Here is a 25,744-nt window from a genome sequence, read left to right on the forward strand (position 1 = left end):
AGGTCAGACCAGTACAAGTGCACTGCAAAAACTGCTTATGTAACAAAATCTAACCAAGTGTTATTAATCTTATATCAAGATAAAAAAAAACTAGTTGGTATTGTTTTTAGTATAAAGACACTTACCTAGCACTTTCTCATGAACTCATTTGACTTAAAATAAGTCAAACTTTTCTTCAATTAAGACATCTCATCCTGAAAACAAGCAAATTTGTCTGCCAGTGCGTTAAGCAAATTTGTCCTAAAAACAAGCAAATTTGTCTGCCAGTGCGTTGAGCAAATTTGTCTTGATAAGACTCTTAAAATAAGTCAAAAGTCTTCTTAAATTAAGTCAAAATGATCTTTCGAGAGCTTAGGTAAGTCTTTTCATACTAAAAACAATACCAAATAGATTTTTTGATCTTAATATAAGATTATCAACACTTGGTTAGATTTCATTTTTTGCAGTGTGAATAAATCACAAAAAGTTACAGTTGTTAAACATGGAAGATTTAACCCTGTCGTTCCAAATTAATTGTTATTTGAACATTATGTGTTCTGAGGAAAGTCATTTTATTTTTTATCTTCAAATCAGTTGATCATGTTGTTAAATACATATTATGGGGCTTTGTCACTTGGCTTTGTTAGTGTTGCTTGCAGTTATATTTATTGTAACTTATGCTTTCATGTATTATCACAGATCAGAGTTCCTTAAGACAGGCAAAACTAGTTATGTCACAAGTCATAAGAAAACTACACTCAATTCCTCATTCTAACTTCAACGAAGAATTCCTTCAATACATCAAGTAAGTATTATAACTCTAGTGGCTACAACAGTTGTACTACAAATTATAAGCATTATTTGATCAGTTTTATGTCTGTTCAGGTCGATGATATCAAAGCTTGATGCAACCTCTAAGAAGAAAACCACAGTGGGTGTGTTTGGTAAATCGGGAGTGGGCAAGAGTTCCTTAATAAATACCATATTGGGAGAGGAAGACCTGTTGCCATCAGGAACCATCACTGCATGCACTTCAGTCATTATTCAAGTTGAGTCCAACACAACTGACTCCAACTACACAGCAGAGATTGACTTCATTCCCAAAGAGGTATTTACAGTATACATGTATGTGTCAGATGTAGTTCCTAGTAAAGTGTCAGACATACTGTACAACTGAAGTGGTAAATTAGTGTAATGTTGAAATTAATTGAGTGCAATTAATTGAAATTTAACTCCAGGGAACAAATTCAAGCAATGCATACTTTAAATGACTACAGTAAGTAAGTAAGTAAAGTAAGTATGTTAGTGTTAAGACTTATGAATGGGGACTGTGGTACTCACTGGTTGTTGGCACACCATTTTTTATTTAACTAGATGGCACTTTAGCAATGCTACATTTTATTGTACTGTACACAACCTCTATTTTCTAATTAATCAGGAGTGGGAAGAGGAGGTTAAAAATCACCTAAATGCTTTGTCACAAGCCAAAGAGAGCAATGAAGAAAAAGATGAAGATACATTGAGCACAGCTCAGGAGAAAGTACGAGCCGTTTATGGGGATATTAGACGAAATGCGACCCTGGAAGAACTGATAGATGAACAGAATTTTGCAGCCATCCCAGAATTCCTTGTGTCATCCAAGAAAACAGTGTCATGCACCACTGTAAGTTCTCTGTTAGTATAGTTTTGTTAGTAAAGTTTTGTTAGTATAGTTCTGTTATCTCTGTTAGCAGTTCTGTTAATATAGTTCTGTTATCTCTGTTATTAGTATATACTCAGAATATCCCTACAGCCATTGCAGGAAACAGCAGGAGACAAACCATTGTCTCTTGGCTTGTGGATACCAGGTTACTTAAAGGAACCATATGTAAGGAATGTATTTCAATTATTTATAAAATGGCCCTGATATGTCACTAGACATAAAAAAATCATGTTCATTTCAAATACTTATATCACTGATAACAGTAGTTCAGCCAGGATATTGTCATAATATTATTGTCATGTCATGTTGTGTTTTGGCCTGATGTGCCACCCTCCACCTATCTACTAATCACTAAGTCAGTAGTGTTTCGGCATCCGGGTTGGCAACCTCAAGTCAGGGGGGACGGGGAGGGGATACACTGCTCTATAGTAATTTGAAAGTGATTGCAGTACCAGTTTTGGCCACAATCTTACATATGGTTCCTTTAACTATACTAAGCTTACCAACTTTTTAAAAAACGGTTTACTGTTAACCTTAACTATTGTAATGTTCATATTCTGTAAGTCGCTTTGGACAAAAGTGTCAGCTAAAAACAATAAGCATAACCGTAACTACACATAAGCAGGTTAGACCACCAGAATTGGGGAAAGCTGTGCGTAAGGTATCAACTAGCAACAATGGCTGACAATATTTAGGTGACTGTTCAGAATTGCAAACTTGCTACTGATAATGTCTTGCTAGCCAAATAGAGGATAGAATTTAGAGGTTTTATTTGCCATTCGTACACATAGAGACAGTTTGGGTATATTTTTGAGTCAGCAGTAAAATAAATCTCAGATAAAATAAAATCTTTAAACTCTCTAATGAAAACTAACTATATACCTATGCATCTTGTTTTAGTTTAATTTGTTTGAATAATACTTGTCAATTATGTATCATCAGGCCTCTGAACTTTCAGAAGAGATCAACAGTTTCACGAGGTCTGATGATTCCAGCCCTGGGCAGCACTTCTGGCCACTGGTTAAAACTGTCACCATCAAGATACCCTCTGGCAAAGGCCTTCAAAACATTGCCTTTATTGACCTTCCTGGCACTGGAGATTTCAATAAAAGCAGAGACGAAATGTGGAAGAAGGTAACATCTAACTGACATCTACCACACTTCTAATCCAATTTAATTTTTTTCTAATCCAATTTTTTGACCATCTTGAATTTCCCCTGGGGATCAATAAAGTATCTATCTATCTATCTATCTATCTATCTATTTAATTTGCAAAGAACAATGTAAAAAAAGCTATCTTATAACTACACAAAATGTATTTGCAAGTGTAATGTAAGATATTTTGGCCCACACATATGTTCAACACTCATTAGGCAGCTATTTTCTTATTCAAGTGAATGAATGGGGGCATCCGTGGCCTACTGGTTAGCGCTTCGGATTTGTAACTGAAGGGTTGCCGGTTCGAACCACGACTAGTAGAAAGCGGCTGAAGTGCCCTTGAGCAAGGCACCTAACGCCTCACTGCTCCCCGAGTGGCGCTGTAGTAGCATGCAGCTCACTGCACCAGAATTTGTGTGTGCCTCACCTCACTGTGTTCACTGTGTGCTGAGTGTGTTTCACTAATTCACGGATTGGTATAAATACAGAGACCAAATTTCCCTCACGGGATCAAAAGAGTATATACTTATACTGATCTAACCTTGACTCCATCTTCAGTGCTTAAGCAGATGTTCCACGGTGTGGATTGTCAATGACATGAACCGGGCTGCATCTGACAAGGAGCCATGGAAGATTCTCACCAGCTGCATCAAAGACATGGGGCATGGCGGAGAGTGCAACAGCATCACTTTCATCTGCACAAAGACGGATGACATAAATTACAAGTCATACATGAAGTGAGCAATCAATCCATCCATCCATCCATTTGTCCATCCATCCAACTATCCATCAGACTATCCATGAGTCCGTCCGTAGAGAACATACCACTAGCTATGAGTTTCTTATCATTGCATTAATATCACAGATTATTACAGAATATTTACCAGAAAATACAGTGACAGACCAACCTCACAGTACTGTATACTTATCATTCCCAGGAATTGCAAGTTGAAGGATAAAGACCTGAATGTCACAGCAACACAGGTTGTAGTATTCATCAATAGATGTGATATGTTCAGGTAGAACTTTATATTTATCATGGCATTTAACATAATTTGTTTTATTTGTAGGACTCAGTGGATTATGGAAAACAGCTGAAACGGGCCTGTATACTACACCGGAATGAAGAAGCCAAGAAAAAAGTCAGGACAATGTTTTCCGACCAAACTGAGATACAGGTATTAACAGCAATGCATTTTATGATCAAATCCTATTTCTAAAAAAAAAATCTTTTTTTTAGATATTTTAAGATTGTAAGACTGTAAAAGACACATCTCAAGGAAAAAATCATGAGAAAACTACAATGAATCTGACTCCAGAAAATGTATAAATTGACCTTCAATATAACCAAGTTGTTTATCAGCTAGTGGCACACAAAGGGAGATGAATGGTGGATAAATTAATAATTTTGAAGTTGAAAGGTAACCAATATCAAATAAACTGAATCCAAAGTAAGACCAGATAAGCAAGGACACTACAAGTTATGTTAGATAAACCAGATTAACCATAGATTATGATGATAATCAAAGTTAAAATTATGAACAAAGTTTAAAAGCTTCATATCAATGACTATCATACAGTAGTTCAACCCTACTTATTGGATTAATTTACATTTGAAATACTGATCTCTCAAAACATCTCAGTATAGATTTTTTTAGAAAAGGAAACTGTATTTTAACTTTATTAACTTACATTTATTAACTATTTTACTTGAAGGTATCTACATAAGAGTGACATGACACTGTCATAATTATGACATGACACTGTCATGAACGTGTCATAAATGTTATAAACAAGTCATGAACATTTATGACTTCGGCCATTGTCATTTGGTTTTTGTCATGACAACTTGACATTGTTTGGGTTGTCTTGATTATGACAACTTGACATTAATCAAAGTGACATTGACACTTAATGACAGTTAAATGTTTATGACTTGTTTATCATATTTGTGACACATTCATGACAGTGTCATGTCATAGTTATAACCGTGTACTGTCACTCTTATGTAGATACTTTCAATTAAAGTGTTTACCCATTTGTTTTCTGTTTTTATCAGAATAATTTCACATGTGATGAGGACTTCTTGAAGGTCTTTACAGTTAGCGCCAAGGATTTCTTTCAGCAGAAAGAAGATGGCTGCATTTTGAATAAAGAGGACACAGGTGAGTGTTTTATGAAATAATTGTGTGCCTAGCTAGCCATGAAGAATGCATAGTGTCCACTTTATCATAATGCCAGTCTACACTAAGCCAACAGCCTTATGTCTGATAATGTTGGGCCTGTTGACATCAATTTCTGCCGTATTGGATTTTCCGCCATTTTGGATTTTCTCGAAAATGAAACTAAAGCCTCACAGGTCACAAATGTTGTCCAACTTTCAACAAATTTGGCACAGATGATTTTTAGACCAATCCTCACAAAAGGTATTGGATGATTTTTTTCATTTTCAAAAGTGTCCGCCTATCACAGCCAATCGAAGTTGCAGACAAAGCCCCAAACAAGACGTGAGATCATATCTCAGCAACATTTTTCATATAAAACAAAATTTAGTACATTCATAATGGACCCTATTGTGAAGAGGCGTGTAATTGTTTTGTGTTTGGATTTGAAACTTGCTAGTTCTGTCTGACAATACTGTGAGAGGTCCAAAGGCCAACACGTGCCAATTTGTGACGTCAACTTAATCGATGGATTTTGTTGGAAACACAAAAAACATGTTTACAGGTCACACGTTTTTCCATTTGTCACGAAACTTAGCACAGATAATCTTCAGACTAAGCTTATTGAATGGATTTTGAATACTTGAAAGCATTGGGAAATGGGAATTTCGCCATTCTGGGGGCAAGGCCACTTGGCCTTCAGTTGGGCATATTTGGTGGGGGGCACAAAGGCCACATGTCAGGGCACCAAGGCCAAAGTTAACTATACAGTAGTAGGCTATAAAAATTATCAAAGTTTTATTTAGCCTAGACCTGCATCACTGTATGAAACATTACAAAAACATGAAACATGACATATTACATATAACTGTAAATCATCTGATCATCTAATATTTACAGATATCTAGGCTATATATAACATTTATTTTATATTTGGCCTGTTATAAAATCATGTATTGAACAATTTAACCAGCTCAGCTTTAAGAAACTCAAATAGCCTAGATGGATGCTTAGCATTTTGTGATCATTAGGCTAAGGCTACTTTCACAAACTCAGTCAGCTGTCCTCTGATTTACCAATATCTAGGCGATATTTGTAACATTTATTTTGTATTTGGCCCGTTATGAAATCATGTGGAAAAATTTAAACACATTGTAAAACTCCCCAAAAAGCCCAAATTTGGAGACATCCATGCATGTCGAAATTTATTGCAAATTCAAAACTGGATTACTCTGGAACGGCTAACTGTACAGGGGACTGCTTTACACCTTTGTGTCCGGTAAGGTCTGCTGTTTATTCTGATATATGGTTTGTCGTGTGTTAAAAGAAGGGTTCGTGAAGTATTCCACCGAGATGAATGGGTTGGGAGATCATGGGACGCAAAACCTTCAGTAGAATGTATGATTAAATTGAATTATATTATTTACTTTTCTCGCGAACCGTTCAACTCAGCAATTATCGGGTAACATAATTTAAAAGCTGAGAAAAAGCTCTTTCATGTGATACTTGTGATGTCTGTGTGATGAATAGGCTACTTCGCGAGTAGTTCAACTGAGATGAATGGAATTTGGACGCACTTTCTTTCTTGCGCTGTCACTTTCTTCACTGCGTAAAATACTCAATTAATTTGCGCTGTGAATGCTAAGATTATTTTGACAGGCCACACAGGCTAAATAAAAATCGCTATTAGTAGGACGCAAAGCAGAATATTGAAAGAAGGGGGCACCGCAAGTCAACGCAAGAGGCAACGACGGCCATGACCGTCGTGGCCGCCGTGAAATTCCTACCCTGGTCACAGCCAATCGGAATTGGCACCAAACAGTAAAAGCCACCAGTATGGTTACCTTATAAGTCAGACAGTCTTTGGTTGCTTGACACAAAACTTGCTGTGAGTGCTTTCAGGTACAGTATGTGTCTGATGTAATGGCATTTAGTTGCCATGGCAACTCCGGCTACTTGGCTCCCTCATTGCTGAAAGCTATATTCATTATTATTGTTAAATGTATTGCAAGTATAATATTGTATTTGATCCTACATCATTATGATTCTCAGAAATCCCAAAGCTTTGGAGACTACTGGAAAAACTTGACAATGGTCATCATAGTACATCAGCAAATAATTACATTCAAGGAGCATATGGTATTTTGTCCTTGATCCAAGGTGCCAAGAGTAATGTCTCTGAGACCGTGAGTTTTTACCATTAGTGACAAATCAGAGTGAAACCTTTATTTTATATTTAAGGACATTTGTTTCTTAGTGTATTTTCAGAATGTCCTCAACCATATACTACTATATAGTTAATCCATTTATTTATTTTCAGTTGAAGGTAAAACAGAATGCTATGAAAGCTCTGAAACAAAATTTGGAGGAAGAACTGTACTTCCTGAAGGCATTCCTCATACGACAGTCCACTCATCTGCAGTTATGCCTTTCTGAGGGGGTAAACGAATCAGAGAACCTTTCCCTGGAAACCGCTGATAAAGACGTCATTCAAAACAGCACACGCACACGCACACGCACGCACGCACGCACACACACACACACACACACACACACACACACACACACACACACACACACACACACACACACACACACACACACACACACACACACAATGATAGATCCAGGTGCAAGCGCGCTCCGCCGGCCCCATACCCACAATGTTTGGCCCAGGATGAATTAGCTCTGATACATGCAATACACATTAAGGGTGACTTCAATTGTTTATGCAAAGGGCCTGAGGCACCGAAGTAGTTTAGTAGTTACAGATTACAATTTCAAATAAAAAACAAACGACTACATAGGATCCATTACATGTGAAAACATTAAAAATAATTTTATTAACAGCCTGCAGGCCAGGGTAATCTAATATTACTGCATTAACATCAACTCGCATGGAATTATGGGAACACTCAATGCGCTCAATGCGCCTTTTCAACCCTCTGCTGAAACTGCAAGCGTAGATTGTTTGCTTATAAACTCGCACTGCGCAGAAACAAAACTCAATGTAGCCTAACTTATTTAACCGTGCAGAAACCAAATGAAATCATTCATATGCATACAATCCTCCATATGCGTGAATTAGTCCATTAGAAAAAGGCCATCTTACGAGCCTATCGTTGTGCAAAATCGTCAACGATGTTCCCAATATTTAATGCTCTGGCTCTCGTATTTTCAATGGACAGGATAGCTAACCCACTGAGCCTCTCCTGCCCCGTGCTGCTCCTTAGGTATAGGTCTTAATAAGTTTGAGTTTGAAAAAGATCGCTCAGCTGTTGCCACAGTCAAAGGCAATGTCAGAAACAACATGAGAGCAGTACACCCTTTCCCCTTGCTCTTTACGCTCCTGCCGCTTCTTGCAGCCGCTCTTGTGTTTGAAGGGCATTTTGGTTGGAACGATGACTGAAATGTGCAGCCACCATCCATTCAAAAAATCACAACAAATCACTTAGCCTACCCAGAAATCCTTGCTGCATCTCAGTAGAAAGAAAGATACTCTGGCGAAACAGTATGACGACAAGATGGTAATTTGATTTAGCCGTTTTTATTTGATAGTTTGATTCTTAATGGTGAAGTTCTAAAAAAAAAAAAAAAGGAGGCAGGGCGGGGGTAGCGACGGGCCCTGGTGCGACTGCACTTGCTGCACCTACTATAGTTACGCCACTGCTCAAACAACACACATGGCCTTGGAAATCACCTGTGTTATATACCTACAATGACAAGTAACTTCCAGTGTTGGGGCTGTTATTAGTAAGGGTCCAAACAGAAGCTGCAGAACAAAGTGGATTTTTACCTCACTTGAAACCATAGATACTATATATAGCTAGATATCGCCTTGTCCGCTAAAGCAAATGAGGTAGAAAACGTCAGCACAGCTGCCATGTTTGTCCCGTCAATACTTACTAGTAAACAAATGGAGTGTAATGACAAGCTGTAGGAGTTTTGGGCTATAAATCCTTAAAATTCATACTGCACATTGCTCAATCAATGGCCATGGATGGTGTTTTATCTTTGAAGGTAGATAAACTACATGAAAAAATGGTTATGGAACACTATTTACATGGAGGAAAATAAATATAAAATGTAGTAGGCCTGTTTCTTACCTATCAATTGTTATTCCTTGCTCCTTAGTTTTCAAATTCCTTGCATTGGAACATCAAGTCTGGCATCTTTTGTGCTGCCCAGGATGCAACCAGAGCTTGTTCAGAATGTCAAATGACTGGACAAAGATGGCTGCAAAAAATGAAATCTAACCAAGTGTTAATAATCTTATATTAAGATCAAAAAATCTATTTGGTATTGTTTTTAGTATGAAATTACTTACCTACCTACCTAAATTTGCTTAAAGCACTGTCAGACAAATTTACTTTTTTTTCAGGAGGAGATGTCTTAAAATAAGTCAAACCTTTCTTAAATTAAGTGAAATTATTTCCGGAGAAAACGCTTGTTTATACTTTTTTATACTTTTTTTTATCTTGATTTAAGATAACACTTGGTTAGATTATGTTAGATAAGCAGTTTTTGCAGTGTGTTATTGTGTGTTTCATTGTGTGTTTAAAACATCACTTTTTAGTGACTACAGACGTCTACGATATAGCTTCCATCTTTGCCCATAAGAAGATCCGGGTGTTTATTGAAGCTAGCTACCTATGGCCAGTTGCATTGCAAGTTAGCTCTGGGATAGCAAAAAATCCAAGTGTGCCATCTTAACGTACCGAAGATTACAGTATATACACTAGAAGGCAAAGGACTAAAGTTTATAGAGCAAAACGTTTGCATTTCCGATTTCTTCATCCCCGCGAGAGTTTAACAGATGTGATAATTCAAAATCCCCATGCTATTTTCCCAAAGGGAAAATAATCCAATAATTTTAATCGGATAAAATTGATTGATAGAATTTTATTCTAAATGAAAGGGCTGGTGTATTCCTTTCTTATTCTGATTGAACTGCCATGTATACCGTCCGTCAATAAAATAAAACTGCTGATTCTGATTGAACTGCCATGTATACCGTCCGTCAATAAAATTAAACTGCTGATCCAATAATTTTAATCGGATAAAATAGATTGATAGAATTTTATTCTAAATGAAAGGGCTGGTGTATTCCTTTCTTATTCTGATTGAACTGCCATGTATACCGTCCGTCAATCGGGTAAGTACCCAAACAGATAGCACACATTTTTCATTCAGAATAGCTTAATCGGAATGGCTCAACAAATTGTCCATGTAAAACAACCTAGTGTTTCTCAGGCTGAAGGGCTGATTTGGTAGTTACATCCTGATCTTGATAGTCCATGATGCAGGTATTGATCAGTGGTCAAATATTTTTTGAAAAATGGTCAATCCTAGCCTGACGTAGTCATACTCAATTCTAGTCAGAATATGAGTCTGATACTGCTCCATTGGGACGTAATTATAGGGTGTGTTTCAACCAATACAGGGGATGCCTATGCACTTAATTGGATAGACCTAACCAACCAGAGCAACGAAATAGCTTACCTTGAGGTGTAGGAAGAAAACACACAAACTATCATTCTTCTCCACAAATGCCTTAACATTGTTTTCTGGTCTTTTGTAAAAGTTAGTGCGTCAATAACTCCTAGCCTACAACACTCATTAGCGAAATCTGAGAGATACTTAGTAGAGTAGGCTATTAGGAAAAAAACTGATAGCCTATATCCCCTCCGTTTTTAAAAATAATTCTGTTGAACACTGATATGCTACAAACATGTTAAACAGCTGGATAAGGCTGTCGCAAATCCCTCGAACAGGTGGTCAATCAGAGATTTCAAACGAACGAGGGAACATGTCGTAATGCAACAGTGCTGTTTTCCCTTGATAAAAGTGAAACCACGAGTTTTCCCACATCTCAACTTTGGCCAAAGTTTTCAGAAATAATCGTTTTCGGTGATAAAACCTCATTAAATAATATACATTTTCCATATGGGGTCTTAAAAGCCATGTATCCTTCTAGACACACACCGTTTTTGTTTCAAACATAAGCCTAATCTAAGCGTGCTCAGATGACGTGATAGACCAGGCGCTGTTTCTCACCTGTCCATCATCGTAAAGCCCGATTTGATTGGTCCGCCCGATCTAGGGCGAGCATACTTGCTCCACTATGGAGCAATGCCAGACCGAACTTCCCGACCACAAATGTTGTGGGCGGGACTAAGTTCGGAATGGCACCCAGGCTAGGTCAATCCCAATTAAATTAACTTTTTTTCCAGGGAATAAAGGATGCAAGGGGATATCATATGACATTCAAGGCTTTGTGTGAGAACAATGGCTTCAGGAGGATTAAAAATGGAACAATTATAGATCTGAATGCATCTCTTGCTACCTACATGTACAAACATGTTAATGGACAATTTCAAAATATGTTCCCAGTGTAAGTAATTTGTGTTATTTGATACAATTAGTTTCTTTCTTGCATGTTTGCAAGTTTTAATTTCTCAAATTAAATGCACATTCCAGGGATGGCCCACTAACAGGAAAACCAGACAAATCAATTAGAGGGATGCTGCACAGATTCAACATCATCAACAGTGACATCACTGAGCTTTACAGGGAATCTCCAGTGTCACTCAACCTGACATTCATTAAGACTCAGGTATCCTTTTTTTTTACAAGATTAATTTACTAAGCATTCTAACATTTTAATATTAGCAGTTAAGTCTGGGAGAGCTCAGAGGTAGTGTAGAAGACTAATTCAGAAAATATTTCAAAGCTGCAGTTTGTATAATTAACTGTCACACTGTTTCAAGGCTGTGCAAGAAAACACCATAGGACTAATCTTACAACAAAACACATTATAATATCATTGTGTTTAACCCTAACAGGTGAAATCTATTGTGTGTGTGTCAGTGTGTGTTTTGAGACCGTAATAATAAACCATGCCATGGAGGGCCAGACTAAAACAGAAAGCCTGCCTAGTACCTTGAGTTATTGTAGAACTTTTCATTACAGCAACACAATATAACTGTGTACAAGATAGTAGTAGATATTCCACCCATTGCTAAAGTGTGAGAGGACAATGCTTGTTTATATACTAACTAAGCTAATTTATTATGGCAACCAACAAGTTTTTTCGAACAACTGTGTTGCTTGTATTGTTCCAAATTAAAGTTCAAAGCTTGAAATAACAGAAAAATATGTTTACAATTGAAACAATAAGGGTACAGAAATGTAATTGCATTTTCACTCCTTCAGCAAAACAGACTGATCTCAAGAATCGAGGATAACATTTTTCAAAGGAAGAAAAGAATCTTCAATTCCCTCTATGAGTCCATTCTCTTCCAAATGATCCCAGTTTACTCAGGTGAGTTCATTTCAAAGATTCAATTAATGGAAACCGTTCCACAGTTCCAAATTCTTTTTCAAATATACACGGGGGAAATGTGAGACTCCTAGTGCTGTAGGTAGGCGATTTCAAACAGTGGCCAATCTTGTTTTATATTATACCAATCCAAAAACAAAATCACAGCAAAGCATCCATCACCAACAGAGCAGTATTTGAGAGCTTTTTACTGGGCTTATCAAGCAGGCACTTCCCTTCATCCATGTTTCGTTGAATTAGGCCCACCGCACTGTGTTTTTTTCCCCATAAAGTTTGTTTTGAGCATGATATTGTTGGTTTTCCATCATTTAGGTTGTTAGCTGCTAGCTACAGTGATACATTTATTACCTACACTCGCTTTGAATCAAGTTGTATATCTGTTGTGTAACTTGTTAAAGGTGCAGTTGTTTATATTTATGTTAAATTTATTAGCAGACACTTTTTTACAAACAACATACATTACATTTTAACCAAGGATGAAACGATATCCCCCTCCATCCCCCCCAGTTTCTGGAGCCTGGGCTTCATACAGAGACCATTTTTTACAGTGAGAATGGGCAGCTATGGGTCATGAGGTGTTGATTGCTTTATGTGACACAAAAATGCTGACTACGCCTTTAAGTTTGAATCCTTCTTCCTGTGTCTCTCTGGTTGAACTAATGTGACTATGAAACAGTCGCTCACCATTCACACTATTTCCCGTCAGAGGCTGCAAAAATATATGGAAAGCATTCTTTTATTGCAAGGCAGATGTTGGTGACAGACCACATTAAGAATTCAAAGGCAGACATGTTTACCAGAGCCAAAACAAACATGATGGAACTCTTTGAAAACCTTACAGTGAGTCCTTTGTCCCATTTATGCTAAATGTAGCTTACTACAGTACTACAGTACTACAACTACAGTATGTCTTACATAAATCTAAAAAAAAAATGTCTTCTCACTTAAGGAATACATTCAAGAGACTTTGAGAGAAGAGTTGGATGACATTGTAACACACGCCCTTACCATTAAAGATGGGCTGCCTCTTCCAGGTAGGCCTAATACATATGACTCCAGGGTTAACCACAGGATCAGCTTTTGATGGCACAATCCCTTTTTAACAATTTCTGAAGTTAGCCATTTCAGTTCTTACCACATTAACTAATGTCAAATATCATAAAACATGATGGATGTACACAAACTTGTTCCAGAATGTTTTATGAATGTGCAGGAATGGACCATAATGACAATTAGTGTACACACTAATGCATTTTTGTACAATGTACAGGTATAAGTTAATGCTCATTTACTGCTGTTTTGTAGATATCAGGCGTGAGGTGAAAGAGATGGAGTCACTTGCCTCCAGTTTTGTCGACCTTCAGCCATGAGGAAATGCAGACAAACAGCAATGTTTCCTCTCATGGGTTTTATTTTATATCCTTATTGTAAGGGTCTGTTTCCCTGTGTGTTGATTCTTATGTTTCTTTGTTTACCTATTGTGCCATGTGCTCCTATGTTGGCTCCCACCTGACTCCAACTCCAGCTCCAGTCCTGACTCCTGTCCCGACTCTGACTCCAGCCCCGACTCCAGCTCCAGTCCCGACTACGACTCCAGTCCTGACTCCTGCTCCCAAGCTCCTGTTTGTAAAACAGCCATAGGAAGTTGAATTTCGGGTAGGAACATTGCCTCCCTCCAAAATAAAACTACTTACAAGAATTTGGAGCTAATTACAGGAATTTGGAGCTCTCTTTCTACAGATTGCGCTTCTTTAGTGCTGCTTTGAATTTAAGATTTATTTTTAAAAGAGATGCAAGTTATGCTTTTTCTCTCAATTTGTTACCTTGTGGATTATGCAGTTACCTTTTTTTACAGAAATAAAGTACTGGTATGTATCTTATGTTGAGATATGAAAAGCATCAGCTTATCCATAAATTGAAACATTTGTCTGAAACACCCCTGTCTCCACCTCCTCCTGTCCCATTGTCATATCAGATATTCAGACTCGGAGTTTTGAGTAGAGTCCACCTCCGATGTTGGGATACAGAGTGCACATGAGGGTGAATTCTGGTAGCATAGCCTTAGTATGTTAAAAGTATTAGTAAAACTTGTTATTTAAAAATGTTTGATGGTCATGCAAATTACGTGAGTTTTCCGGGAAAAATAACAAAACAGGATGGCGCCGGTAGATGACCTTGAAATACGGGAGAAACCCGGGAAAAACGGGAGTGATGACAGGTATGGGTATGCTGCTATTTCCCTGTTCCTTCCCTGGGGCAATGACTACTACTGCTACAAGCATAAGGACGAATGCCAGTGTACACAATATCCAGTAGGCAATTAACAACTTCAACACAATAACATCTATGTCTGTTTAAATTTATTGAATAAAAAAAAATCCTTTGTGGTGTTAATTTTACTCCCCCACCAGTTGGCAGTGTTCCCCTACTGCTACACTAGACTGGTTGGAGCAGAGCATATAACTGCTTGTCTGCCCTCGGGCCCCACCCTTACTTCTCCTTTTAGGCCTACTTCTGCTTTTTATAGATGCGACTGCTCCACTCTCTGTCCCTATGTCTGTGGGAATCCTCCCCCATTCACCACTGATTATGGTCAATATGGCCTGGGACAAGGTTAATTCCGAGTTATGTTGTTGGCTGGGGGTTTCTTCACCTATGTCTGCTACTAATAAGGACTGCCCTTCTTTATATAAGATATTTTCCTATTATCTGATTTACACTCCTAAACAATCACTTTTGTCATACACTTATCAAATAGCACACAGGAATAACATATTACACACTGATTATTTGCCACAAATCATAAGTAAAAGGGGTGACAAATATGTATTCTTAAGCTTCATTACAGTTGCATATAAGTGGGACTTTCATGTTGCGTTGAGCAAACATCTGATCTACAATGCCTTCTGTGTTCAACTGGACTACCTGTGGACGAGACAGACAACCATAAGTGACAACAAAGTGGAAGAGATATGTATTCACATATCTGTTAGTAGTGCAGTGTGGCTTATGGTGTCAGTGGGAGTCCAGGTAGATTTAGTGTTAGTACCAGTGGGGGACCCTGGCTTTGTTTGTGAGGCCAACTGCAGTCAGGAAGAAGCTAAGTTTGTGCCGTGAGGTTTTGGTTCTGATGGACCGCAGCCTCCTGCCGTAGGGGAGTGGCTCAAAGAGAGTGTGTCCAGGGTGGTAGGGGTCAGCCACTATCCTACCTGCCCGCCCCAGGGCCCTGGAGGCATGCAGGTCGTGGAGGGGTGGCAGACAGCAGCCAATCACCTTTCAGCAGAACGAATGATACGCTGCAGTCTGCGCTTGTCCTTGGCAGAGGCCGCTGCATACCAGATGGTGATGGAGGAAGTGAGGATGGACTCAATGATGGAAGTGTAGAAGAGCACCATCATTGGCTTTGCCTGGTTGTATTTCTTCATGTCACTGGAAGTACATCATCTGTTGTGCCTCTTTCTTCTTCCTGAAGTCCACAACCATCTCCACTGTCTTTAGATCATTTAGCTCCAAGCTGTTTTGTCCGCACCAGGACACCAGATTGTCAATCTCCCACCTGTAGGCAGACTCATCGCCACCAGAGATAAGCCCAATAAGGGTGGTGTCATCTGCAAACTTTAGGAGCCTGACTGACTGGTGACTGGAGGTACAATTGTTTATGTATAGGGAGAAGAGTAGAGGGGAAAGGACACAGCCTTCAGGGGAACCCTCCCCCTATGACTCGCTGACTACAATTTTGTCCTATGACTCGTCACTAAAATCACTGATAGTGTTTGTACTTCTCAAGCTTAATTAGGGAAGATGACACAGATGATGGTTACAACATGTCACTTTTGTCCTCTGGGGTATCTGTGCAAGGGGTTGTGGACTCAGACGGGATCTCTACATCAGGGGCCGTGTTATCAGCAGACAAGTGGGGTTGGTCAGCAAGTGGACTCAGTGGGCTCAGTGACCCAAACAGCTGCTTTTCCTCATGAAAGGGAAGTATGGGCAGAAAATGAATTAACCAAAAACTCAAGAGTGTCTGGAATGATTAAGTGGATCCCGCTGAGTCCATCACTATAACAGTCTTTTTGGGTAGCACACACAAGGGTTGAAATTTGTGTCCTGTCTTCTGCATCTAATGAAAAACAACTCATACACAGGCCCACAGCCAGGGTTGTTTTACTTCCTCTTTTCTCAAACACAATACTCTTTTCTCTCTTTTCCTCTTTTCTCTCTCTCTCACACACACACACAGACTGGCCCCACTCATGTGTGTAGTGGCTAGCCGGCTACATTTGGTGTGGGCAGACAGATAAGTCTCCCCAAGAAAGGCGCTGATGTTCCTTTTAAATCTTTTACTTGGAAACACTATAAAACTAAGCATACATACAAAATACATCTTAGTTATTTGTTCAGATTACACCAGATATGTATACGCAATCACGTAACATTACAAGATTTTAACACAAATGGATTTGTATGGTGAATTCCATTAGGTTGCTAACGATTAGCATATTCGACAAAAAATAAGCATTCGAAACGACCTTAAGTCCACAAAGTTCCACACAAGGAACTTTTTCATTAAAACTACGAATCATAGGACTGAGAAAATACTTACAGGCGCATGTTTTCTGGCCGTGTAATAGTGTACGGTAAAAAACGTGTCTGATTAAAGGATAAATCCAGTATTTAGCACTTTGAGTCCCTTTCTGGTTTGTTTGTGATAAACTAGAGTGGTGGACACCGAAATTTTGACGATGGTCCTGTCTCGACTTTCTGACTCGTTTTGAATCGCCTTTGACTGGCTGGCTATGGGCATGCACAAACATGCCAAAAAACAACCCTTAACGTTCGTTTTCAAAACTGCAACTCGCGTGATTTCTACAAATAAAAGAATCCTTGTTTAGAAGCCGTTTCAGTTTGCCCATTTATTTGCTGGCTAGTTAGAAATACAGAACAGTTAGCTAACAGCATCTCTACTGAATTTCCACATAACATTTTCAGTAGGCTACAAGTTAGCATCTCTTTGGCCCTATTACATTCAGGCAGTCATGGCCTACTGGGAGGCAGTCGTGGCCTACTGGTTAGGGCTTCGGGCTTGGAACCGAAGGGTTGCTGGTTCGATCCCTGACCAGTGGGAACGGCTGAAGTGCCCTTGAGCAAGGCACCTAACCCCTCACTGCTCCCCGAGAGCCGCTGTAGCAAGGCAGCTCACTGCTCCGGGTCAGTGTGTGCTTCACCTCACTCTGTGTTCACTGTGTGTTCACTAATTCACGGATGGGATAAATGCAGAGACGAAATTCCTTGTATAGCAAGTATACTTGCCCTAGAAACCTGATTTACATCTTTGTTGTATTCATTTTAACAATTACCACCTTCCCTTCTCTGTCTGCTACTACACTACACTATACTACACTACACTACACTACACTACACTAACTTTGTTGCAGCCTTTGTTCAGGTCAGGTGAATTAAGGTTACAGGCAGATATTAACAAACCGTCAAGTTTATTTATTTTGAACAAAGGATTTGTGGGTATTGAAGTTTATGTACGCTGCGCTGCCTTCGTCCGCGACAGCTGAGTTGACTCTACTTGCATTTTGACGTGTCAGAGGTAGCCTATCTGCGACAACTTGTCACATAGCGGTGTGTTAATCCAAGAATATTCATACTTAATAAATGAAACGAAACTTGAAGGGAAAAAATACCAAGGACATGACCTCAGTGTCCTCAATAGTAGGTGCGGCCATTCTTAGAGCTCTCTGGGGAAATAGAGATGCACCGAAAACCACTGTGGTCGCTGGGTCATCTTTCTTAGGAAGAGCTGTTTTTCTCTCCACCCACGGCAACTGCTAACCCTCCGAGCTTCTCATCTATGTGTACTAACTTCCATCTAACAGTAATAACTTCCTCCCTGCCATAAAACCTCTTCATTTGTAGGCCAGAGGACTAAGCTTTTCACTACATATTGTACTTGGTATAAATGTACGTGACAAATGAATATCTTGAAACTCTTGAAAGGTCTACATTGGTTGCTCATGAATGAATAGAACTGTCTAGAATTAGCGAAGCATTTCTCTTCTGGTTTACAAAATTGATTCATTGTGTTGTACAGATGAAGGCATGTACTGAGAGTAGGCATTCAAATGTAGCCAAACATCATTCAAGTTAAAGACATCAATTAGGCCGCCTTGTTGCTCCTGTCCCCCAGGACTAATTGACAAATAGTTGACATGATTTTAGACTGCTGTGTAATCTTTAGGTGAGCTTCTCATCGCGTTTATAATATATGTAAGGGATAATGTATAGAACGCCAGTCATTATTGGGAAAATAAGTCCCGACAGGGCGAACCGGACCCCGACGCGCAGCAGTCATTCCTAATAATGACCGGCGTTCTATACATTATCCCGCTTATTACACGGCTACTTGCCAAAACGAAACAATAAACTCCCCACGATGTGACTCTTTAGCCTACATAGATAGGCTATAGCCTATTTGTTACCGTTTCATCGTGGCTTTTGGTGAGAAACAAATAGTTCGACAACAGCACACGCTGAACTGTTGGCTGAAATTGGTTTGTGCCAAATCTACCTGGAGCACAAGACATAGATGGCTGATATTATTCAGCAATATGATGGCTGTGGTAAGTTGAGTTATTAAGGAATGAAGCACTCATGGTCTCTATTTACTGTTTAATTCATTATGACTGTTAATCTTGCAGTACAAGTTTTGCAATGTGTTATCACTTCTAATATTTGTGTAAAAATTGTGGGTTTAATTCCAGGCTGCCACTGTTTTGCCTGTGAGCAAGGCACTCTTGCTCTGGGGAGACTGACCCATCTAATAGGCCAGTCAATATAGCCCAAAAAGACAAAAAAAATTGCAACAGAAATGACTTATAGTTTTTATTGGTCTTAATACCCTCCTAAAAGTCTACCGCCATAGATGGAGTGGAACATATTTTGGGAATATATTTTTTTTTTGATATTTAAGGCCAAAGTTAAGTGCCCAATACTCTAAGTCAATTGAGGAGAATAGGGGAACATTTTCAATTAATAGCTATCACCATGCATCTTCTTTAGTTGATTAGTGACATCATACCAAAGAAAAAATGCATTACAAGCTCATTATGACCGCTGCTAGCAAAGCTAGCGAAGCGGTCATATAGTGATTGGCAAAGTTTATTTTTTTTTTTTTTCCCGTCATCTACTTCCTAAATTTTTGGTCAACGATACCCGGGACACTGAAACACACATGAAATGGGGCACATGAAATTTGGTGGGTATGTAGCCCCACTAGACTTTTACGGAAAAATTTCGTTTGGTCCCCGGGGGTCACTCCCCCTCCGTGCTGGGCCCCCCGAAACCCAAAAAATGCAGTTTTTCCTAAATAACTACCTGAACCGTGGCACCGAGGATGAAGACATTTTTATGGTATGTTGGTCTCAAGAGCCCACATCAACCTAGTCCATAATCACTCATTTGTGATTTGCACCCCCTGGTAAAAAATTAAAATGCAATATCATTCTGCTTTAATCGCCCCTCTCTTCAGTTAAGATGTTCAGAACTGCACCAAATTGTATGTGTATGATTAACCTGACATTCTCTGGGGGTATGCCAAGTTTCGTAGAATTTCATCCATGGGGGGGGGGTCTAAAAAAAATTAAGTTATGTGTACATTTAGTGACTGTACACTCATTGGCCTGTAGATGGCGGTGCACACATATACACACGCACACACACACAGGCACGCACATACTATAGGTATCGGCAATTAGAACGGCCGATACATAATTACAAATTAAGTAGGATTAAAGGAAAACCAAATATTCATCATCATGGCTGCATTTCCAGTATTGGCGATACGTAGTCGTTTGTCCACCAGATGGCGCATCGTTGCAGTGAGACTATCTAAAGTGGGTTGGAAAAACAATGGACACTTCCTACAAGGACTGTAGTTTACCGCAAAGAACGTCTAATAAATATAGGACGATTTTCACATGACATGTAATTCCCATTTCTTCTTGAAGCCGAAATAAATCTGAGAATGTTTATCGGACGTAGTTGGTTTTTACTGCAGGTACGTTAATCTTATAATATCAATAGCTAGGACCTAGGTACAATAATGTTACCGTTAGCATTGGTTGAGGGATGGAGGCCAATTTTTATTGCATTTGTAGAAAACTATAAATGCGGTTAACCAAGCAAATTGATAGCAGCACTAATTGTATCTTTCGACTGTCATCTCATTTGCTTATGACCATAACCTAGGCTACTAACCGGAGCTAAGTGAGTTAGCCACAACACGTTCGCTACGTGATGGTTTTTTAATGGAAAATATATATGAAAGATAACCTGTCTATGATGCATCCTAAACACCGGGCTGGGACATTTCTGCTCAAAGTCTCAAAAAGCATCTGAGTCAACGTTCATTCCCAAACACCCATATAGGCTCAATCCTCTATTTTCAAAGGTGATTCAAGTAAGGAAGAGCATGGCCCAAAGTAAACTAGGACTGAAACTACATAAATTTGTCAAAGTGAATAATTTGTGTCAACTCGCCGCAATGTAGATTTATTAACGCACCCGTGATTATCTACATCTCCATTTAAATTTTAGGGTGTGAGAGGGGAGTCGATGTGCTTTGATTCCAGCTTGGTAGTTGTAGTCTATGCGATTAAAAAACACGTGTGTGTGAAGTATCCAAACAATGATAACGCTTTCATTATGGCTGCTTTAGCCACAGACCTTGAGCTACTGTACAGTGGGTTGGGTTCCATTTAGAAGTGTCCACTTCATTCGCGCTTTCCTTGATTAACACAGCTGCGTGAAATGTACTACTGATATGCAAAACTATTAACTTTTCGCCAAGAGGTGTCCGCTTGATACTGTAAGCCATTGGTTCCCAAAGGAGATTTTATTTGGGTCGCCAGCATAGCCTAGTGACCATTTATGTTGTGTGGCCTATAGGCCTAGCATAGGGCCTACCTTATATAGGCTAGCTTATTTAGTTTGTTAACAGTCACGGTTTTGTCATAACTCCTCTATGCATTTTTGCATTTAGAATAGCTCTGAAACCGGGGGGCGAACAAGTCGCAGGGGGGCTGCCAGTGCGTGGATATCTCAATCGCAAAATTAAACAATATTTCTATCGGGTGCCTACCATGGACTAGACTGGGTGAACTCAGCCTGATCTGCCGGCGATTTCTTTTTCGATTTCCTAAAAGATTGAGCTTGGTCTGGCGAAAGCCAGACTAACCATGGACCTCATAGTTGCAAAATGCAAGGGAACATGAATCAGCCTATTATTTGCACGAACAATAACGGATGGTAGCTCTTCAACTTGGCCCGTTAAAATGTGTATGAACAGTCTAGCAACGCATTTCATGAAGGCCCTTTTGGACATTATTATTATTATTTGCACCACTGGGTAAAACTGCATTTTGTTTTAGACTACTGGTATTTAATTTGTGCATTGACAATAAAGCTGAATATCATATGAACTAGATGACTAAACTTATGCATATGTAGAAGAAGAAACATTCACAAAAATCCATGACATGACCTCTCTTCTTGATAGCTGTTGAAAACTGCATGGAACTGACAGGGATTGTTTTGTTTAATAATAAATAAATACATTATGCTGCTAATTTCTGCTTTTCCCAAATACAATGTAGCCTACAGGTGTAAGTGACCTTTCATCAATCCAGTTGCAATGGATGAACTGTGATGAACTGCCCTACTTGTGATTGTTTAGAGATTTTAAAGGTTTTATAACAATGCTACAACTTTTTTGGCTATTCTACAATCTATTCACCTTTGCAGCGCCAGTAGGCTACTCTCTGTGCAGCTGCACACACACACACAGGCATGCCAAACAAGCCCATACAGTCTATGAACAAGCCTACACAAAAGTTTCAAGAGTGGGGGATGGAGTAAAAGATGGAGACAAATTGATTAGTGTGATTTATTTTCGCGGAACGGATGTACAGGACTGAGCGGCGGTCATATGTGTACCGCTATGCGGTACATCTATTTATTATTATTATTATTATTACTGTGGCCATAAAATCCACTTATGGATTTTACTCTGTGGCATCAACAAAAAAACTTCAATCCATGTTCTCAAGTTTGTCGACATATTTGCACATACAGTACTCCTCTGCACTCTGTGCAAGCTAGGGAGCAGTAGAGGCCTTGTCGACTGCAATTGCAGTGCATTGTGCCGGCTAGATTGACTGGCCTATAACAGATGTATGTAAGTCAGCATCAGCCACTTGAATAAGCAGAAGTATTAAAGGGATACCTAACAGTAAACACACCAAGCCCTGTTTACCTACAGTACAATATTAGAAGCCTCACCTGTTGAAAGGCCTGCCCAAGGTAGCTGAGGTGTCCTCAAAAGTGAGCCCTCAAGGCCTTTACATGACAAAAATGTTTCAAGTCAAGTCAAGTCACTTTATTTATATAGCACATTTAAAACAACAACCGTTGACCCAAAGTGCTTCACAGGTAAGGCTATCTTACAAAAAAGCAGAAGACAACTAAAATAAAAAAGGGGGATATATGGACCCTTTCAAGAGAGTTCCATTATCAGCATCATAGTTGGCCCCACAAGACTTCCTTTTTAACATTCCATATGTTATCTTAATGCAGAGGAAGTAGATTGGGGCCCAAATAGAATGTTCAAGCATTGTTTTTGTTTACCTTGTTGAAAGGGTCCATAGTAAAAGCATTAAGATGACAGTAAGACACAAGCCTTACAATGGTTACAATACTCATAAAACTAGAGATAATATATACAATAAATTAATAAATAAATAAATAGATAAATAAATACACAAAGGGGCTATTAAAAAGTCCAAATAAGATAATACTAAACTCAAGTGCCATCTAGAGTGCCACCTCAAACAATAAGTTTGAAGAACATATCTTAAAAAACATTCTTACATATACCTTTAATAACAGCTGCCCCATTCCATACAGATGTCATTCCTAGTATTTTATTGTAATTCTGTGTTCATGTTTAGGCTGCTTTTATTTTTTCAGCAGACATACATATGCTATATCCATATCCATTTTTGGAATATTCATGTGTTCAAGAATACTCAAGTCATGATATTTTTATTGTGCATTTTGAGGTAATATAAAACATGTAGATGTTTGATTAAGTAAAGGGAAAGGTCGCATAGGAATGTAGTACTTGATGATATTCACTTTTAATGAAGTTCTGTTGTGATAAGTGAATGGACTTCTTGTGCAACGATGGAAAATACTTACATTAAAAGCACAAAACCAGTAGCCAGAGACAGACATATCAGACCTCAGAATGATAGGAAGGCACATTCATGTCAATAATACTCTATAATAATAATAATATAACAATAATATTTTGCCATTGTGCTGGTCTCACCACAAGTTGGCTTTCTTGTCTTCATCCTTTTCTCGTCTTCATTCATTTCTTCCTCTACTTCGCTGAACATCTCTTCCACTGTCCAAATCCACATAAATCAGCAAAATGGTGTACACAACAACCAACACAGCAAGCACAAAGAAAAGTGCTATGGATGCTTCCTGAAACAAATTGATGGATTGTCATCTGTAAATCTCTAATGATGTCTTGATCTTTTTTTCTTTCATTCTTAGTACAGTGTGGAAATTGCCCAGTGGAAATTGTTGCAGTTTTGGAAAGTCATTTAACTAAGGCATGTTTGTCTATATACTGTACTCTTATGTCAGCTACTGTAATTAATGGTTAAAATTATAGCTAGCAGACACATTTATGTACAGTAAGGAATAACCAAAATAATATAAAAATTCATCTATATTATAATAATTAATATAATATATATGAATGCATTATAATATCAATATTTAAAACGTATGTATTTGAACTGTGATGAAACATTGCCATACCTGAGACTGAATGAACCACTCAATGGAGATAATTTGTTGTTGTTTGCGAAGAGTTTGGTTGCTATGATGAGGTTCACACCACTTACTAGGCATTCCTTTCAAAGAGTCGGATTCTGTCCAAACACCATTCCATGTGCTCTGTTGACATAGATAGTAGTGTCCATCAGAGTACCACAACGTGAGCCAAGTGAATATGGAGATTAGACCCGATAAGAAAACAATATACAGGTAACATGTTTTCTTTTCTCTTCTTTTTTCTTCTTCTGCTGCTGCTTTTTCTGCTGCTTCTTCTTCTTCTTCTTCTTCTTCTTCTTCTTCTTCTTCTTATTATTCTTCTTCTTCTTCTTCTTCCTTTTTCAGCAGTTTCTTGTAATTATGCATTTGGATGAGCAAGACAGTAAGAGAGACAATTATGAAACCTGAACTAACCACAAGCCCACAGAAAAATAAATTGTTATTTGAATTGCAAGGACAATTGAACTCTTTTTCTATCAGTTTTTCCAGCACAACAAAGACGATGCAGCCCAACACAACATCCACTTGAAGGATGGACATAGAAAATGAAGAAAACATCTTTCCCCTAACAAAGCTTCTGAAGCTTTAGAATCCTCTCACTGGCCTTATATAAACCCTTCACCGAAAATAAGGTGTTCCTGTGGTGTTAGCCTCACCTGATTGGCTAATTCTATAACACTTTGTACCCTCCTTTTGCAATGGTCTCTAATGAGCTACAGCTCTAAGACAGTGTACTGTGTTGACAGCATTAACCAGAGAGGACAGACAAGCATGATAAACAGTTCTGTATTATTAGAGAGCTCCTGATGTTAATCATGTTTAACATTGTAATGCACACCACCAGTGAGTAACACTTTTTAAGTTGTGAGAGAACTCTGAAGTTTGACAACACTGCCCTTTACTGTTGGAAATATAATCTTACACTAATGTCCTCATACCTTCCAATGACAGTGTATTTGTTTTGTCTTAGTTGCTAGATGTGGTGTGGGAGGTTGCTGAGACTGACTGAATGGTGTCATGTTATTCAAAACTTTACATATCAATCCTAAACCTCCCCGGGAGTCTGTCTGTGACCTGACATTGTATAATGGTAATAGTCCCATTGTCAATACAGTAGAAAGATCAAGATAAAACTGATTGCACGTATCCATGTGATCCATAGCCTACTCTACTCATTAACTGAATCTTATCGATCTTGAAACCCGAACGGCGAAATGTTCCAAACAGTGACTAGAGGATGCAAAGCCTAATCTGATGTCAGCATCGCTGCTAAGAACAGTGTCCCCTTCAGGCAGTGTGAGTGTGTGATTCTCTCATGAGTGTGTGCGCGTGTTCGCAACAACAGTCATGGCCTGTTCTGCAGGAGGAAAAACTATAAAATGTCATCACTGATGCCAATCAGACTAGGACCATGGAAATGTAGTTGAATTAGGACTCCCATCAGCATTTAACCCATCAGTAAGCAGGGATCACACACAGAGGCTG

General features: G+C 38.8%; 1 protein-coding gene across 1 annotated transcript; it reads left to right on the forward strand.

Moving 5' to 3' along the window:
- The first annotated feature begins 868 nt into the window (after positions 1-868).
- On the forward strand, positions 869-14,158 carry LOC125287964 (nuclear GTPase SLIP-GC-like). The gene is made up of 15 exons (XM_048234049.1): positions 869-1,087; positions 1,418-1,642; positions 2,624-2,815; positions 3,398-3,576; positions 3,778-3,823; positions 3,910-4,017; positions 4,899-5,004; positions 7,054-7,187; positions 7,322-7,499; positions 11,235-11,395; positions 11,482-11,617; positions 12,217-12,325; positions 13,050-13,183; positions 13,293-13,377; positions 13,649-14,158. The coding sequence occupies exons 1-10, from the start codon at positions 869-871 to the stop codon at positions 11,282-11,284; spliced, it is 1,437 nt and encodes a 478-aa protein (XP_048090006.1). The 3' UTR covers positions 11,285-11,395; positions 11,482-11,617; positions 12,217-12,325; positions 13,050-13,183; positions 13,293-13,377; positions 13,649-14,158.
- Positions 14,159-25,744: the final 11,586 nt, after the last annotated feature.

This window comes from Alosa alosa, chromosome 22, assembly GCF_017589495.1.
Source record: "Alosa alosa isolate M-15738 ecotype Scorff River chromosome 22, AALO_Geno_1.1, whole genome shotgun sequence".
NCBI classification, from domain to species: domain Eukaryota; kingdom Metazoa; phylum Chordata; class Actinopteri; order Clupeiformes; family Clupeidae; genus Alosa; species Alosa alosa.